The sequence below is a fragment of the Candoia aspera genome, chromosome 17, assembly GCF_035149785.1.
Source record: "Candoia aspera isolate rCanAsp1 chromosome 17, rCanAsp1.hap2, whole genome shotgun sequence".
Taxonomy (NCBI): Eukaryota; Metazoa; Chordata; class Lepidosauria; order Squamata; family Boidae; genus Candoia; species Candoia aspera.
Genome location: NC_086169.1, coordinates 2,425,142 through 2,443,787, shown reverse-complemented (window position 1 = coordinate 2,443,787; position 18,646 = coordinate 2,425,142). Strand labels below are relative to the sequence as shown.

Here is an 18,646-nt window from a genome sequence, read left to right as displayed (position 1 = left end):
TATCCTCTATCCTCTCTATTTCTATCTATCCATCCATCCATCCATCCATCCATCCTCTCTCTTTATCTATCTATCTATCTATCTATCTATCTATCTATCTATCTATCTATCTATCTATCTATCTATCTATCTTGTAATTTTCCTTAAGATCGGAACTATCATTGTAAAACAAATATCTTGATGTAAGATATTATTACATCAATAATATCTTCTCCTTCCTTTTTTCATTTTATTACATATTCGACATGTTTCAGTTTGAAGAATGTCAACTAGTTGTGATGCTTGTAACGTGAATACTCACAACCAACTGATATTGAGAGAAATTCCCCCCTTTTTTCTTGCCTTCTCTTTTCTCTACATTTAATACTCTAAGGAACTTACGTGGTAATAAGAATCTAAACTGATCAGACAAGTATTATTGTACTGACATAACATATTGTACTAAAACTGAGAAGAGGGAGCAACAGATGGTTTACATGGCTAGATTTAATAACACGGTAAAGGATTGAGCTGGTTCTACATTAACATTTTATGGGTATACTTTTAGTTTTTACAAATGTCACTTGTTTATTCATTATTCTATATTTTTTTCTGATTTTATTAGTACTGTTCTATTTACTGTTGTACCTCATCATATTTTCTGGTTGGTATACTCACCAATAAATATACAGAATATTTTAAAAAAAGAAATACAGGTAGTCCTCGACTTACGACCATTTGTTTAGCGACCGTTCGAAGTTACGACGATGCTGAAAAAAGTGACTTACGACCAGTCCTTGCACTTACGACTATTGCAGCCTCCCTGCGGTCATGTGATCAAAATTCAGGCACTTGGCAACTGGCATCTATTCACAACAGTTGTGGCATCCTGGGGTCACATGATCACCATTTGTGACCTTCCCAGCCAGCTTCCAACAAGCAAAATCAATGGGGGAAGCTGGATTCACTTAACGATGTGATTCGCTTAACGACTGTGGCAGAAAAGGTCGTAACGTTGGGCTTGACTCACTTAACAACCGCCTCGCTTAGTGATGGAAGTGCCGGTCCCAATTGTAGTCGTAACTTGAGGACTACCTGTATTATTCTGGGCGTGTATGTATGGTGTACCTATGCTCTATTAGATGTGCCTCTCTGTGCAGGTGGAGACTATTGGGGATGCGTACATGGTGGTGTCCGGTTTACCAGTTCGCAACGGCCGACTGCACGCCCGTGAGATTTCCCGCATGTCCCTGGCGCTGCTGGAAGCGGTCCGCAACTTCAAAATTCACCACCGGCCTGAACAGCAGCTCAAGCTGCGGATTGGGATCCACAGTGGTGAGGAGCTGGCCGAGGTCTTTACCCCGAACTCGCGGGGTGGTGCGGGAAAGGGTGTGCGAGAGACCAGAAGATAGACAACCATGAACCATGATAGGCCATCATGACTCTTCAGAACCCGGTGGATCTGACTTACACGATCAAGATGTAAACCCAGTTTCTTGCAGTGTCTCAGCATTGCTGTGCTTTGACAAAACCACGGAGGTCGACCACGGAATCACCCCAAACTATGGTTTGCCCATTGTGGTTTCTCCTGCACAGACAGACGGTGCTGTGGGGTGTCTACAAAACAGGTTCTAGGATTCTCAGGGACGAGAGGTGGAAGGGGGAAATCCCCACAAACGGGCTTGGCGGCATCCCAGAGATCTCAACCATGGTTTAGAGTCAGCGCTTCACTTCCCATAAGCCCTGATTCAGCTCAACCTCTGAAATCAGCCTTTGGAGCCAGCTTTTGATTTGCTTGCGCTGATATCCTTCACTTGGGTTCCAAAGAAGGGAAGAAGGCCAGGGTACTAAAAAAAATCGACAGTGATTCTTGATTAGATCTGAATATTGTTGGTTCAGGACCAGTCCTTATAGTCAGGCCAGGGGACGGTAGCTAAAAAGGTTATTTATTTATATTTATTTAATTGTTATCCCGCCTTTATTATTTTTATAAATAACTCATGGCAGCGAACATACCTAATACGCCTTCCTCCTTCTATTTTCCCCACAACAGCAACCCTGTGAGGTGGGTTGGGCTGAGAGAGAGCGACTGGCCCAAAAGGTCACCCAGCCGGCTTTCGTGCCTAAGGCGGGACTAGAACTCACAGACTCCTGGTTTCTAGCCCAGCGCCTTAACCACTAGACCAAACCCACTCCCATCTTGTTTGCCCTCCTGACCCGCCATATTATCTTCTCCAAGGTCCTGTTTGTGCAGGAGTTGTAGGCCTGAAGATGCCACGTTACTGCCTCTTCGGGGACACAGTGAACACAGCTTCGCGCATGGAATCCAACGGCGAAGGTAAATTGTCTGGGAGAAGGAGAGACGGGGTGAGGAATGGATGTTTAGAGTTTTCCACACCAGCTGGATGCTTGAACACAGTTTTAAGGAGATGGTTGAATGGCCAAGAATGGCTGACCAAGGAGAAGATGGTGAGGTACTTGGTTGGGGACAATTTCGGCTAAAGCTGCTGCTGTAAGGTCCCCCTACGAGGGCCATGGGAAGCGAGGACATCTTGAAAGGGACAAATTAAGCTCAGCTCCTTCAGGGTTGCATCCGTGGAGCAAAACAACGGTCCTCCAGGAGTTTTTTGACTTCCTGGTCTTGCTTACAAGCCCTAGGGTGTCCTTCTAGTCCCCATCTCTGCTTCCTTTCTCCAGTTCAGCCGTTCTAATGCAGATGTTCTGTGCAGATGTTCTAATGCACCTCTCTGGTCATTCCAGCATTGAAGATCCACTTGTCAGCGGCCACCAAATCCATCCTGGAAGAGTTTGGGTGCTTCGATCTCGACCTCCGAGGAGACATAGAGATGAAGGTGGGGAGGACATGGGTTGGGCTGAAGGTCCTCGTCGCAACCAGGCTCTGCGGTTTTTGTGGTTTCCTGGGTCGCCGGGCGGCCAATGGCTCAGGAGGGACCTTCTGCCTGGTGCCCTGATGGACCTTCTCTCTTCCACCTCTTTCCTTCTCGCAGGGCAAGGGAAAACTCCGGACATACTGGCTGATGGGGGAACGGGTCAGCAGCACCCGAGGGTGATGAAAGACGCAGAAGCTTGATCTTGCTCCCTTCAGGGAGCTCTGCCTTCTTGGCTCAGGCACCCAAGACTGTCTTCAGGGAAACCCATTGGCTTGGAGTTGAGGGCATCATGGATGGACTCCAGGGGCCCATCCATGCTCCCCTGCCCAATTTCCTTTTGCTTCTGCATTGCCCTGCAAATCTAGCCTCGAGTTCCAAAGGTTGGGATACCTGCAGGTGATCAGGAGGCGATCCGCCTTCTTCTCTGCCTGAATTACGGGAGGCTGGCTTGGGCTCCAGTCCTCCTTCGGGCCATCTCCTCTTCCTTTCCGGTGTGGACATTTGGACCTTCTGCTGCCGAGTCAGCATCGTGGCTAGGGAGGGAAGGACGGTGGATCTGTACGCGCAAGCCCATGCGGGTTCCTGGGAGCTGCGGATTTTACAATAAAAGGAATGTATATGTTGACCCCTTTTTTGGCTGATGTGAAGCCCAGTGTGGCGCAGAGGGCTTTTCCTTGGGTTTGGCTTTGGAAGGGCTCCGCCCGTTTGGGTTTCGCGGCTGCGTGGCACTCTGTACGTGCGTCAAGGTGCCGGTGGCCACGTTGCAAAATTGAATGTTGAATCCAACGGCCTAAAATAGTGCGCCGGTCCAAGAGAAACAGCGGCAGGTGGTAGATTTCAGGAACGGGGAAGAAATATGTATTGCCCTTTTCCAATTTTCACAGCTTTGTGTTGGCATCGCAACTTCATCCCTCTGCCCATCCTCTGCCCATCACTTCATCCCTCTGCCCATCCTCTGCCCATCCCTCGCTCGCTGTTGAGACACACCAACCTTTTCAGTGGATCAAAAGCAGTGCTGTTTATTAATAATTCCTCTGCTTTCAACTAACACACCTCTGATCTGGGATGGCAGTGCAGGTCAGCCATTCCACACCTGTCTGGGCTGTGGGTGTAAAGTGTGCAAATCAGGTGATGATTCAAGAGCCTCAAGCGTGAGGTCAATAGCCCGAGTGTGCAAGGAGAAAATGGCATTTGCTTTTTAAACGAATTTCCAGTGTTCTGCTTTAAAAGCAAAACAAAACGGATGCTGTTACGAATCCAAGGAAAAAGGATAATTAACCGATTGGATTTCATTTCCGCTGGGCTGTTCACAATTGCATTATTTAGCCTCTCACAGAAGATTTATTTCCCTTGTGCGTAGAAACAATCCTCAGTATTTTTGAACCATTAAAAACCAGGCTTCAAAAAAAAAAAGCTTGGATAGATATTTGTGCACAGCCTTCTGTTTTCATTTTTAGACAACAAAGATTTTGGTGGCACTTTGAACGGCAATTGCCTCTACCATATTCTCTGAAGGCAAACCAATAAAATTTTTATTAGCCTTCAAATTGCTACAAGATATTTTGGTTTTGCTGCGATAGAATCACATGGAAGCTATTCTGGAAATACTTTGAAACCATTTGTTCTGAAGGAACCAGCCCTTAATACATTTTTCACGCAAACGTCCTGTCAGATTTTGATTGGTTTCATTTCTCCGTTAAGAATAATTACTTTCAAGTTTCTTTTTTTTTCTTTTTTTTGATGGTTTCCTAAACATTTGTTCACCTGAAACGTAAATCTTACCTCTTCGGGAACAGCGTCTGGCACGGAGTGTCCAAGACTGTCAGAGATAAAACACAAAGCATAAAGAGGCAGATTAAAAGCTAACAAAATAATAATCAAATAGGACTCCACCACTTTGCACAGATATACGCACGCCTGCACATTTTGTTGGTTGGATTGGTTGAGAGAAAAAACATTTGATCGGTGCAAAAATAAAAATGCGTAACTGTCACACCGCATGCCTGAAGGATTTGCCCAGTGAAATCATTGGGGAGGAGAGTTGCACAATCCACCGAACCGCACACTCACACAAAGGGATGGGCTCGCACTGGCTACCCCATTAACCAGGGTTCAAATGAACCAAGCTATGTGAAGTTATTTATTGGACAGAGAAGAAAGCAGGGACATAAACCTTATATCTATAAAGAGACAGTATTCATAAATATTACATATACATATATATATAGGGAGGGGGAGAGAGAGAGAGAGTGTGTGTGTGTGTGTACACAGATGCACATAATGAGTGAGTATAGGTAAGGTGTATGTGCGCACATAGAAGGAGTGTTTGGTATGTTCGCCGCCTTGTTTATAAAAATAATAAAGGCAGGATAAAAATTAAATAAATACATAAATATATATATATTGTATACATGTAGATATGTAAAGTATGTGTATGGATATATGTGTGTGTGTGTGTGTTTAGTGCATTTGTGTGCCTGCATATATAATCTGGATATAGGCATATAGTGTGTCAGAGAGTGTGTGTGTGTGTATATATAGTCTGCACATAGATATATATTGTGTTGATATGTATGTGTATGGATATGTGTGTAGTGTATTTGTGTGTGTGTGTGCATATTTGCATATATAGTGTGTAAGTGTGTATATACACACACACACACACACAATGTATGCATATACTTAAGTATTGTTTGTGTGTGCGTGCATCTTTCTCTACATATATCCTGCTTGCGCAAGTCTATCTGTAGATTACACAGCCTTTGTGCATGTACGCACACACGTGTAGCCGTTCAGCGATTAGGAAAGGGTTGCTAGTTCAGTAACGAAAGCGGATGTGATACAGGTTGCAAGAAGCAGACGTGTTAAGTTGCCCCTTATGCAGAATGAATTACAGTTCCGCCGCGGGAGTCCTTATTGCGGAATAATTCCGCCTTAAGGCGGCTGTCCTCAAAGGACGGGACGGCGCATGCGTCGGGGCGCACGCTGGGGGAGGAGGCCATCCAGGCGGTCCAAAAAGAAAGGGGGAGAAAGCGAGCCATCCGGGTGCCCAAAGCGCATGCGCGTGGGGAGGGGGCGGGAGAGGCGTCGGGCTCGTTCTTTTCCCCCCGTAGAGTTACGAAACGTGAAGATAAGCCTCGCGCTCGCTCGTGCCCAGCTGGCGGGTTGATTTTGCCGCTGCTGCTATCATCATCATCATCATCATCATCATCATCATCATCATTTCTATTATTTTTTATTATTATTATTACCACCACACGGCCACCACCTGCAGTGTCGTCCACTCTTGATACTACATCTCGGGCTGCAAGGCGGTGATATTTTCGCTGAATATTCGGACATATAAAAATAAAGCTGATGTGGGGGTAGGACTCTGGGGCCCGCCCCCCCCCACGAGGCAACTGGATGCCCCAACCAGGGCAGCCTCCCTGGCTCACCCGACGGGCTCCAAGGATTAAATCCGGATTCGAAAACGGATCGCGTGGCGCACAAGGAACCCGGAAGTGACTCCCCGACGAGGAGGGGCGCTCCTCTCCACTTTTCCTACGTCCACGTCCGCCGCCGGGTGGAATGCCAGCCTCCTCCCGCTTTTCCCCGCCCACCTCCCCCTCATTGGCCCGCCGGGATGGGGCCTGTCATTCACCGCCGCCCTCGAGCTGTGATAGGCCCGGAGCGCGGGAGGGGGCGGGCGCGCCGGAGAGGCGGGCGCTTCCGGCGGGGATGCTTCCTTCGCCCGCTCCCTCACACACTCGCTCGTCCCCAAGCTCTGACTTCCGGTCTTGTGCTGCTGGGTGGGGGGCGAGGCGGCGCACACTCCCCCCTCCCTCCCCCCATAGGCGCAGAGCCCCCCCTCTTTTCTATACACCCCCTTTAATTTACCCCGAAAAAGGGCGGCGAGGAGAGCAACGCCTCCCCAGAGAGGCTCCCCCTCGAGCCCCGCTGCTCAAGCCCCGCCTCCTGGGGCGGAAGCCACGCCCCCAGGAGCCCCCAGCCCCTACGCCCCGCCCCTTAGGAGCAAGACAGCCCCCCCTTTGCCCCATCACCCCCCTCAAAGAGCCCCCCCATTCAGTGGTTAAACACAATCTTGATATAGACTGTGGAGAGGCCCCCCCCGTAGTAACTGGAGCCCCCTCCCCAAATAGGGCCTCCTTGACCCCCCCAGCCTGAAGGGTGGGCCTGCCCCCCCAGGAGGGAGATAAGGGTGTGCATGTGGGGAGGGGGGGCGTTAGGCTGGGTCCCCCCTTCTCTGCACCCCCCTGGCCAGCCTCCGATCTGGTGCTTCTAGCCCCCCCCAGCTATTGAGTGACACCCTGGGGGGGTGAGTGGGGGCTTCCCTGTTTCTCGCCCCCCCTCCCCTTCCTTGCCCCGCTTGGGGGAGAAGGCAGAGGGAGGCTTGCTGAGGGAGGGGGAGGGAGGGAGGGAGGGAGGGAGGGAGGGGGTGCCTCCCCCCACCTGCCATGGAGATGCAGAAGGGGAAAGGGGGCCCAGCCGCTGCAGCGGGCGGAGGAGGCGGCGGAGGAGGAGGAGGAGGAGGAGGAGGAGGAGGAGGAGGAGGGAAGCTGCTGATCTACACCAGCCTGGATGCCAAGGATGAGTTAGAGGAGGTAGGTATGGGCAGGGGGGGCTCTCCTTTGGCTTGCCAGAAAGGAGGGGGCTTTTCAGCCTGTGCGTGGCCTCCCCAGCTTTAAGACCTGAATCTGTTCTCAGGCCTAAGGCCACTTGGAACATTTGCATGGTGTTTCGTATTGCCATTGCCATTATTATTATTTTTACTATTGTTATTACTATTATTCCTACTTCTCCCCTGCTTTCCTCCTCCTCCCCCATTCTTGTCTTCTATTCCTCTCCTCCTCCTGTTCCAGTCTGTTCTTCTTCTCCCTCCTCCTCCTTCCTTTTCCTTTCCTCGTTTGATGATGATGCTTACTTGAGCTTGCAAGGAACGGTTCAGAAAGTTACGCCAGAAGTTTGCGTGGGTTTGGAGGGCTGCCTTCAGCTCCTTGCCCGCCGTGAGCGATGGTCTCTCTGCTGATGGGAACCCAAAGCCCTTCTGGCAGGAGGAAAGAACCACGGTTGAAAGACCTTCCCGAGCTGGTGGCTGTTCTCTTTGGTTGTACTGGTGGGCATAGGCGGCCCGTGCGCGGATGTCACTGGCGGGAGGCAGGTGCTTCTTTGCTCCTGGCTGGGATCGGAAGAGAGCTTTCCCAGTTCAGAGCCTGGAAAGCTGATGCTTCTTTTACAAATCCGAGGCTGGCCTTAAGCCTTTCTTTGCAGACACCTCCAAGGTACTCCCCTTCGCTTCCCCTTAGTCCGCAGGGGAAATTCGTTTATTTTTAATACGCATTGCATTTAGACCGTACTGTAATTCCTGCTGCCTGCCCAGAGTGAGGGGGCAGCCATGCACGCTGATATAAATCCATGCAAGTGTGGGATTTTATGATTTCTTTTGTCTTGCAGGGGGGTGGTGATAATAGGAGGGGACCGGGTTAGGAAGTGGCCACCTTGCATGGCACTTGGGGCTTCCAGCTGTTCTGCTAGGGGACCGTATAAACTTTTTCCTTGCCTTCACAAATGGAGAACGGTGGCTCTGCAGCTTGAAAAATGTGTGTCTGTGTGCCTGATAGTTCAGGAGTAGTTTCCCAAGGCGAGTCCATCTTCTTTTCATGCTCAACTTCCCCATGTCGTCTTACCCCATCTTTCCCTCCCTCGATGCCTTCCAGATAAGTTGCTGAAACATTTAGCAGGAATCCTGCAAGTTTTCCCCCCAGGATGGATGCTAGGTTGAGGAAGACGTTGCTGTGTTATCTTTTCCTTGCTCTGGATCCAACTGGCTTTGGCCTGAATTGTATCTCAGCATAGCTGCATTGGCTTCCTTGTGGCCGGTTTACTGGTTCGTTGGTATACATTTCTCTGCCGAAACTTTATTTTTTTATCTGCCTTTCCTACTTTTCATTTAAGGAAACATAATTGGAAGCATAATTTGATAGTACAGGTAATCACTTAACAACCACCGGCATTTCAGTTGCTAAGCTAAGGGGTCATTTAGCGAATCCAACCCAATTTTACGACCTTTTTTGCCGCAGTCGTTAAGCAAATCGCGCAGTTCCCCACTGATTTTGCTTGCCAGAAGCCAGCTGGGAAGGTCAAAAATGGCGATTGTGTGACCATGGGACGCTGCGATGGTCACCAGTGTGAACTGGCTGCCCAGCGCCCAAATCATGATCACGTGACTACAGGCATGTTGCAACGGTCGTAAGTGTGAGGACCAGTTGCAAGTCAGTTTTTCCAGCACCGTCGTAAGTCTGAACCTTCACTAAACGAATGGTTGTTAAGTGAGGACTACCTGTATGGGCTTATCACCAATAGATATTGTCTACGTGAGCTTGGCTTGCAGCATCTCTCCTGGGTTGGAGAGAAAGAAATTCAAGAGCGCAGGATCTCCTGGACCATTAGTTCTGGCCTGTTGTTTCTGGCAAGTTGTGTGACCAGATTAGCCAGGCCTGGGCTTCTGCTTCAACAATTCTGCACAGCCTCATGTGCCTCGTAAACTTGGCTGTTGAGCTAGCAACGGGGCCAGAGGGGGGAACAAGGCAGAAGGATCCATGCCAGCCCAATGCGACTTGCCCAGCTCGAGGCAAATTGGAAGCAGGCCCTGTTCCTACCAAGTCACAAACAACCTTCTCCCTGCATACCCTCATTTTGCAATGCCAGGCAGATAACGAAGCCAGTAGTTTACATTTCTCCCCCCTGCCCCCCATTAGAGGACAGCAGAGAGGTATTTTCTTTTACAGTGACGTGGTGGTTAAACTGCTCTACTGTTTGGCTGCAGTGAGGCCTCGAAGCTGGGACTGGTGGCTGTTGAGCTTTTAAAGAACTGCCGTGCCCAGGGCCGCTGCCTCGGATTCAATCCCTTTTCCTCTTCCACCTCCCTCCTTTTCCTCCAAATCCAAGGCGTGCGTTGGGTGGCGGACCCTTTCGGCGGGTCCCTTTAGTTCGTGACCGAACTAAAACAAGGGGACATTTTTGCAGCTCTGCTGGGGACAGCACCCGAAGGGCGCTGCTTATTTATTTACTAAATTTGCACACTGCCTGACCCCTGGTTTGAGTGGCACTGCAGATGCTAAAAACAGGCCAAAAAAGCCCCTTACTGGACAGGAGTCTCCAGGTTCACTCCAGTGGGACTTGATCTGTGGCCGCAGGTAGCGAGGACCACCTGCGCGAAGTTGAGATGCTTTGAGTTCTGTTTCCCCTCAGAAGAGTAGGAAAGGCAGATAAAAAAATAAAGTTTCGAAGGAGACACGTATGCTGACGACCCAGTAAATGGGCCACAAGGAAGCCAGCAGGGAGTTGCGGTTGAGAAACACGTCTTTCCCACACTTAGTGCCATGAGCCCTGGCTGAAATTGACGCTTGCTGCTGAGCTGTTCTTAATTTAATCCGTTCCTGGCCCTTTCCCGGTTTCTCACATCTCCGGATAAAAGGTCTCTTTTCCTCCCTGCTTGGAGACGGATTGTGTTCCCTGGAAAGAGAAACGTTTTTACAGTAGAACAGCAGCAAAGGTGGGGCACGTAAGGCCCGAATGTGCGTCTTCGGCTTGATATGCCACCAAACAAGGGAGGCTATTTGCTGGCATGCCAGCATAAGATCGTAAACGGTAACGTTAAGGGCAGACACGCTTGCCAGAACAAATGTTTAGTGTCTGGGAGTATGAGATTAGCTTAGGAAAGCGGGTTTTTTCCGCCGTCTCTCCTTGGCCCCTGTGCTGGCGGGGCAGGAGGGGTCCCAGCAGGTTCAGAAATCTGCTTGGTTCAGCCCCAAGGTGTCCTGGGGACGCCCTGTTGCGGCACCTCCCGCTAAGGGGGAATCAACAGATTTGTGGACCCGTGTGGGAAAGGGTGCCTGGTGAAGGCACAGCGGTGTGGAGAGGAGGGGGTGCTCTCCAGAGAGGTTAAAAAATAACAGAATATAAATTTACATGTTGCCCTATGCAAAATGCAGCTTATAGACTTCTGCGTTAGCCCAAAAGGGTGGGCACCTGAGGCCCTTCAGTTATTTTCCTTTGTTCTTCAGCTTCGGTTGGCACAGATGGTTGGAGAACAAGTTGGGAATGTTCACAGGGCACTGGGTTGCTTATCCTTGGCTTAGCACACTCCCCGATCCTAGCCATTGTGTTTTATGGCTCTGCATTGTGTGACCAGTAGTTTGTTTAATAAACCACGATTCAAGCAAACTCTGGCTTATGTAAATCCAGCCTGTGAGGAGTATCTCAGCTGGCCAGGATTAGTGTACTCAGGGCTTGTCTTCTCCACTCCTTTCCTTTTTCTGGCCAGGTGTGACTTACCTGCAGTACTTCAAGACAGAGTTTTGAATGACCGTAGGGGGTTATTGTGCCTCTGTGGCGTACAAGTGTGTAGGAGGTGTGTTCTTGCGCTCGTGTCTTGCCTGTGGTTCTCGGAAACATAAGGGAAATGAATCCTAGATTCAGCGGGCCTTTTCGCCTGGGCCAGTCTCAGGGCACTTTTGATGGTCTTCTGGCCCACCCTGCCATCATGCGCAAGGGCCACGCTTCAGCAGGATGCAGTGACTTAGAAGACAGGCTCCCATCTGTTCTGGAAGCCATAAGTCACCCCATCCTCTATAAGCCTGGCCATTGACCATGATGACGGGTGATGAGTGCACCTTTGGAAGACCTGAAGGACCAGGGTAGGGCCAGATGGCCACGGAGAAAAATCTATGTCATTGCTAAGAGTTGATGCGGACTTGATGGCACGTAATCGACAGTCGTTGACGAAGGGAAGGAGGAAGGAGAGGGAGGAGAGGAGAGGAGAAAAAGGGAGGGGAAGGAAGGAAGGAAAGAAGGAAGGAAGGAAGGAAGGAGGAACCAGGGGAAGGGAAGGAGGGAGGAGAGGAGAGGAGAAAAAGGGAGGGGAAGGAAGGAAGGAAGGAAAGAAGGAAGGAAGGAAGGAAGGAAGGAAGGAAGGAAGGAAGGAGGGAGGGACCAGGGGAAGGGAAGGAGGAAGGAGAGGGAGGAGAGGAGAGGAGAGGAGAAAAAGGGAGGGGAAGGAAGGAAGGAAGGAAGGAAGGAAGGAAGGAAGGAGAAACCAGGGGAAGGGAAGGGAAGGAGGAAGGAGAGGGAGGAGAGGAGAGGAGAAAAAGGGAGGGGGGGAGGGAGGGAGGGAGGAGAGACCAGGGGAAGGGAAGGAGGAAGGAGAGGGAGGAGAGGAGAGGAGAAAAAGGGAGGGGAGGGAGGAAAGAAGGGAGGGAGGAAGGAAGGAGAGACCAGGGGGGGAAGGAGGGAGGAGAGGGAGGAGAGGAGAGGAGAAAAAGGGAGGGGAGGGAAGAAAGAAGGGAGGGAGGGAGGAAGGAAGGAGAGACCAGGGGAAGGGAAGGAGGAAGGAGAGGGAGGAGAGGAAAAAAAGGAAGGGAGGGAGGAAGGAAGGAATGGGGGAAGGAGAGACCAGGGGAAAGGAAAGGAAGGGGAGAAAGAAACATAGAAAGGAAGGTTTATTTTGCTGCCCCTGAAATTCTTCTAGATGTTGACTTGGCCTTAGAGTCTCTGACAATTGGGGCTTATCTTGGCATTCGGCTCATGCTTCTTGTCAAGGCTGTTGGACCTTCTGAGGGGCTGGAAACTTGAAGCCACCGGAGAAGCATTTGCCTTCTTCGAGCAGTGGCAGGCTGTCAGAATTTTGTATTCGGCCTGGCAAGCCCTCTGGGATTCAAACTCCCACGCTGCCGCAGCACCGATCACCCAGGCAGGGCTGTCCGGCCTGGAAGTCCAAAACACCTGGTTAGCTGTGGGCCGAAACGGCGGTGTCCCAATCGACTCCCCGCCAAAGGGACTTGGCCAGGGAGTGATGAATCTTTCCCCGACCTCTCGGCAACACTTCTGCGGCTTGAATAAAAAATGGTTGGCCTCCAAGGGCTTCTCAACCCCACTTAGCAGGTGATCTCTGGGTGCGCTCGCTAGATGTCTTCCTGCTGGGTCCCATGTTCTGTCTAATGCTGCATATTTTGGCAAAGTGCGTCGGAAGGGCCTGGGCTGGCCAGGAGAGGGGACCCAGTAGCCCTCCTGATTGGCCGGACTTCAACTCCCAGCAGCTCCAGCTGGCTGAGCCCAAGGAGGGGGAGGTTGGGAGTTGTAGTTCAGCGAAATATTTCGAGGACCCTGGGCACCTCCAGCGTTCCTCCTCAGGAGCCAACGCAGGCGATGTTTTGGCTGTTTTAGCTGCAGTATTATTATTCTCGTTATATTATTACTGAAGTTAAAACAGCCAAAACAGCCATATTAACTTCAGTAGCCCCAGAACCGAGCGAGGGAAAGATTGCCGGCTGATTGCTGAGCGTGGCCGTGATTTGCCCGTCTCCCGGTGAGAATCTTCTCCTCTTCTGCAAAAGAGCAGAAACTCCCAGCCGGAAGCTCAACTGGTTGCGGGGAGGGTGGGACCCCATCATGACTGTTCTTGAGTCCTCTCAAGGATCTTTTCTATGGGCTTTGTTTGGGATCCACGTTCATCCATTGTCAGGGATCCGCGAGTCAACAAACTTCCTGTACGGATGCAGACGCTCGGACGGAGCTTGCTGTTGGTTGCATTGCAATGTTTGATCAAATCTGCCCTGAACCTTTTCTTGATGAACAAATATTGGCACTCACGGGCCGAGCCTAGGAAGGTTGGTCGCTCCTGGGTGGCCTAATGCAGAAACGAAAAAGGCCCCGCATCCACATTTGCAGCCCCATGCAGAGAAATTCCCCGTTGCACCCCTGTCTGAGTTTCTGCTCGGGAGGGCGGTCCTTCTTCCTTTTCGCCGGCCCGGGTTGGAGAGGGGGAAACCGGATCGGCTTGCTTGGAATGCTGAAGTTCATTGGTTGGTTGGTTTGCTGGATTATGCTGCTGCGGCATTTGTTAGGAAACCTCCGCAAACTGCAAACAGAAGCACAACAATGAAACAGTAAAAAACCCCACAGCGATATCGTATGGCCTTCCTACGGCGTTGTCTTAACGAAAGCTCTTTGGAACCGTCCGGCTTCAATTTGTTGCTGGAAAGCCAAGCGGGTCTTACTTTCGAGGAAGCCTAGTCCGTAAGGTAGCAGAAAAACACCTCCTCTTAGCTTCCGCCCGCTTAGTTTCACAGCCATGGGGACGCCGCAATGGTCGTAAGTGTGAGGACTGGCCGCAAGTCGGTTTTTCCAGCACCGTTGTAAGTCCGAACTGTCACTAAACGAATGGTTGTTAAGCGAGGACTGCCTGAGTCATGTCAGTGCCTCCCTGCAGCTCTTCCTGCATGGGTGGTTGAGAGGAGGAATCACAGAATGACCCCCCTGGGTTATTCTGTCTTTCCTAATTGTGGTTAGAAGCCCCCCCCTCCAAATCCTAAATTGCAGGATACTTTAAAGCAATGTTTCTCAACCTTGCCGACTTTAAGACGGGTGGACTTCAACTCCCAGAATTCCCCAGCCAGCCATGCTGGCTGGGGAATTCTGGGAGTTGAAGTCCACCCGTCTTAAAGTTGCAAGGCTGAGAAACACTGCTTTAAATCCATCGGTGTGCTTGTACAGGACTGGCAACCCACTTCCGTGCCTTTTGCCAAGGGGTGAAGCTGGATTTGAAGGAGGAGGACCTTCCAAAGGCCCTCTTGGCCCATCGTTTGAACACCTTCTGGACAAGGAGTGTCACGCCTTCCCTTTCAAGTCGGCCCCATGTCTTCCTTTTTCCCTTTCAGAGGCTCGAAAGATGCATGGGCACGGTGACCACCCTGACCGGCGGGGTCTCCGAGCGAGAAGCCAACGACGCCCTTAATGCACACGTGAGTGTCTTTCGCGCCGTCGCCTCTGCTCTGCTCGCCCCCCCCCAGGGTCTCCTCCAGCTGTCCAGGATTTCCAGGAGGAACTGAAATGAAACCGGTTGGGAGGCAGCAGCAGGACTGGCTCCAAAATCAGCGTCAGTGGCCCTGAGTCATCTTGTAGACGTTCTTCACCTCCTTCTGGAGATGACTGGTCGGCCGGCTTCCTTTACCGCCCTTGCCAGGTGGCCGCAGATTGAGGTGTGCATGGACTGCCTTTCTGAGGCCGGTGCGGAGCGTTAAGACGCCTGACCTCTGAATGCTGCTGTTGAGAGTTACCCTGTGTTGCTGAGAACTTGCACCCTTCCAGCTGCTTTTAGGGACTCCCCCACCTTCACTTCCCACCAGTCAGGGATGACAGAGTCCAGCGGAAGCAGGGCGAAGCGTTCACAGGGGCTCCGAAAAGTGAGATCTGCCAATTTCTGGGAGGGAGATCTGCCAATTTCTGGGAGGGAGATCTGCCAATTTCTGTGCCCTCTTCCTCCTCCCCGCCACCCCTGAGCGCGGGCCGCGGCGTTACCTTTCCTTCTTGCTCCTTCAGGTGTGCAAAGGAGCACCACAGCATGAGGAGGTCTGCCTTGGGCTCTTCACCATGATCCTGACGGAGCCCGCTCAGGCCCAGAAGGTAAGAGGTTTGTTCTGATTTGCTCGCCTCTGTTTCTCCTTTGGGGCGCTGCAAGTCACAGCTGCATCTCAGGCAAAGAGATCGGGGCGGTGCGGGTGGGGAAGTGGGGATTGGGCTGTCCAACCAGAAGGGGGTAGGAAAAGATGGGAAATGGGGGCGGAGAAGTGTTCTCTTCCTGATTCTCGTCCTGTGGAAGCAAAAGCCGGAGAGGCGGAAACACAGGTGCAGAGGGTGGGGTGACTTAATCAACTCCACCCCCCCCGTTCCCTTTAATTTTACAGCATCCTTAGCCTTTCAAGGGCCCGAACTAAAGGAAGCCGGGATGCCCTGCACGGCCTGCGCCCCGTGATTCTCCCACCGGCTTTTCCAAACTGTAATCCTTGACGATACTGCAGGGCCTGCAGTCAAAACAGGGCCATCTTGCAGGGGAGAGGGAAGAGCTACCCGGTTTTGCAAAAATCCAAAAAAAGGCTTTAAGACAGGGACGCTGAGGTGGCGAGTCGGGAGGCCGGGCGGCCTTTTAACCCGCGTCTGCGGTGCAGGGTGAGAGTCGCCGCGACGCTCCCGTTTTGCGTGTGGTGGGAGTGTGCCTGACCCAGTTTTTGGATCGTCTTCAAGAGCAGCCCAAGGAGGCCCTGCCACCCCCTTGTCGTAACACAGAGGATTTGTGGCCGGGTTTTGCTTTTAATTAAAGTTCTTTGCACGGGAGGGAGGGAGTTTCCTCCTCCTCCTCTTCCTCCCCCCACTGAAACCCCCTTCCTAAGCTTTTATCTTATACCCTTTACTCAAACTGGCTGCTATTCTGGCATTCCTTGAGTGAGTGATGTGCTGCCAGGCTGTCGTATTTTCCAGCCAACGAAATGGGCTGTGCTGGCCCTTCAGCTCCTTTCTCGCTCCGTTTGCTTGACACGTTGAACTGGAAACGCACCAAGGGCATCTTTACCCTGCTGGGTTGGGCAAATCTGCCCACTTACGCTTCCGAAGAAGAAGGGCTGGGTTTGTGCGGCAGCAGCGGCAGCTCTGGTCCGCTTTCTGGGCGTGCCAGGTACGGCAGGCCGCCGAAAAACAAAGCAGCCGGTTTGAAATAAGCTGAGGTGTTTGTGCGGATCGTAGCAGGAGATCCGGATAAGCCCTCCTGGGGGTTGTAGTCGCAGGGGACATGATTCCCTTTGGATAACCCGTTCAGTTTGCACACGAGTGGAGAAAAGAAGCTGGGCAGCGCAATTCTCTTTTCACCTCGATAAGATCAGAAGTTGGTTTAGCATTAGCTTTCCCACTTTTTCCAAAATCACCTCCTTAAGCGGTTGAAGAAGTTGCTTGAATTCTAAGCGGTTCAAAGGGGGAAGGGCCTTCCTCTGGCCGCCCAGCAGGACTTGTTCAGGATTCGGAGTTGGGCTTTTAACATTTCCAGAGGCCACGGCAGCTGGTCCCTGGTCTTGACCGGGTCTCTGCAGGGCAGGAATTTAATCAAAAGCCTCTTCCAGAAGCTCGTTAACCTCTTGAAGGGGAATACGGAAGACTCAACCTTGTTTTTCCGGCGTGGAGTGACATTTAGTGACACAAATTAGCATTAATGGAGAAGCAATTCAGCCGGCGGCTCTTTATTTTCTTCTCCTCCTCCTCCTCTTCCCCCCCTCCTGCATGCTAGCATTTCAGTTGCATCAGGGCAAAGGCAAGAGCCCTCACTCACTTCTCCCCTTTCACCCCAAATTTTCAAGCTCTGTCTTCCAGCATATTGGCTTCTGTCTATCTGTTGGTTTATGTACCATTATAAGGTGGCAATATCCATCCATCCATCCATCCCTCTTTCCCAACCAACCAAATGAGAAGCAATCTAATCAATCAGTCAATGCCTGCCTGCCTGGCTGTCTATCATCTATCTATCATCTACCAACCAACCTGCCACCCAGGTGGGAGCATCCATCCATCCATCCATCCCTCTTTCCCAACCAACTAACCAAGTGAGAATCAATCCAATCCATCCATCCATCCATCCATCCATCCCTCTTTCCCAACCAACTAACCAAGTGAGAATCAATCCAATCCATCCATCCATCCATCCATCAATGTCTACCTGCCTGCCTATCCATCTATCCAACATCTGCCTACCAACCAATCTGCCAACCAACCAGGTGGGAACATCCATCCATCCACCCTGTCATCAGACCATCTCTTTCTTTCTACCAACCGACCAGGTAGAAATCCATCCATCCATCCATCCATCCAGTCATCTACCCATCTCTAGCTTTCTATCTACCAGCCCACCAGATGGAACAGGAGTTGTGCTGGCCCGCACACCACAGTGCGCTTTGGAGAAGCCGATTCCCAGCGGATCCGTGACCGCTCCCGGTGCTGTCCGCTTCACTTCTTGCGGCTCTCGAGAATCCGTTTCTTGTGCTTATGTTCCACCTGATGACCTCTGAGGCTTCTTGCAGGCTTCCAGTCTGAAGGCGTGTGAACCAGCCAGCAAACAGGAACAGAAACAGAACCCAGCAGGGTCTCTCATCCCATTCTGTGACAGCTTTTCCCGCATCCCTCTCTCTCCGAGCAGGAAGGACGTTGTTACTCTTACTGGTATTGCTATTTCCATGAATTCATCCATCGCCCTTCATCTAATCGTTACAGGCTGGACCTTCTAAAAAGACCCCTGTTGTTCCCTTCCATTCAGCTGATCTAACAGCATTTCTCTTTCTCCGTCTTCTTTCGCTGCCGCAGTGCTACCGAGACCTGGCGTTGGTGAGCCGAGACGGGATGAATACCGTGTTGAACAAGATGAACCAGATTCTCATGGAGAAATACCTAAAATTGCAAGACGCCTGTCGAACACAGGTGGGAAGCATGCGTCTGTCTGTGCGTTTCTGTGTTTCTTTGGGTGCTTAAAAATGGGGGCGAGGGGGTGCAGGGACAGGTTAGGCCCAGAAGTGATTTTGGCCTCAGGAACGGCCCTTGTAGAGGCACTTCTGGGCTCCTGCAGCTGATGGAGCCCAGCTTGGTCATGAGAGAAATGCTTTCCATTCACGTCCCTTCCGCGACATTCTTCCCTTTCTGAATTGTGGGAGATGTGGGTTCAAATTTAAGGAAGGAGGTTTTTCAGGATGGGGAACGGGCCCATAAAAGTTGGGGAAGAAGAACCAGGCAGTTGGGATGGCCCGACGTGGCCCCTGAGATACAACCTCTTTTGCGATACAAAACCCACTACAGAGATGCTCTTTTCTGGGTTGTGGTTTTGGTTTCAGAATAGTCTAGATCAGCCTTTCTCGACCTTTGGACCCTGGAGGAACCCTTGAAATATTTTTCAGGCCCCGTTTGGGGAA

The 18,646-nt window shown here is 51.1% G+C and overlaps 2 protein-coding genes across 2 annotated transcripts in view; both read left to right on the top strand.

Moving 5' to 3' along the window:
* Positions 1–3,495, top strand: part of NPR1 (natriuretic peptide receptor 1) — a 31,319-nt gene extending 27,824 nt beyond the window's left edge. The window contains exons 19-22 of the mRNA XM_063316620.1: positions 1,140–1,314; positions 2,219–2,317; positions 2,740–2,831; positions 2,988–3,495. Coding sequence (XP_063172690.1) covers positions 1,140–1,314; positions 2,219–2,317; positions 2,740–2,831; positions 2,988–3,050 — 429 coding nt within the window. The 3' untranslated portion in view covers positions 3,051–3,495. The remainder of the gene's footprint in view (positions 1–1,139; positions 1,315–2,218; positions 2,318–2,739; positions 2,832–2,987) is intronic.
* Positions 3,496–7,327: 3,832 nt separating this feature from the next.
* Positions 7,328–18,646, top strand: part of INTS3 (integrator complex subunit 3) — a 36,844-nt gene continuing 25,525 nt past the window's right edge. The window contains exons 1-4 of the mRNA XM_063316621.1: positions 7,328–7,474; positions 14,588–14,671; positions 15,249–15,332; positions 18,048–18,161. Coding sequence (XP_063172691.1) covers positions 7,328–7,474; positions 14,588–14,671; positions 15,249–15,332; positions 18,048–18,161 — 429 coding nt within the window. The remainder of the gene's footprint in view (positions 7,475–14,587; positions 14,672–15,248; positions 15,333–18,047; positions 18,162–18,646) is intronic.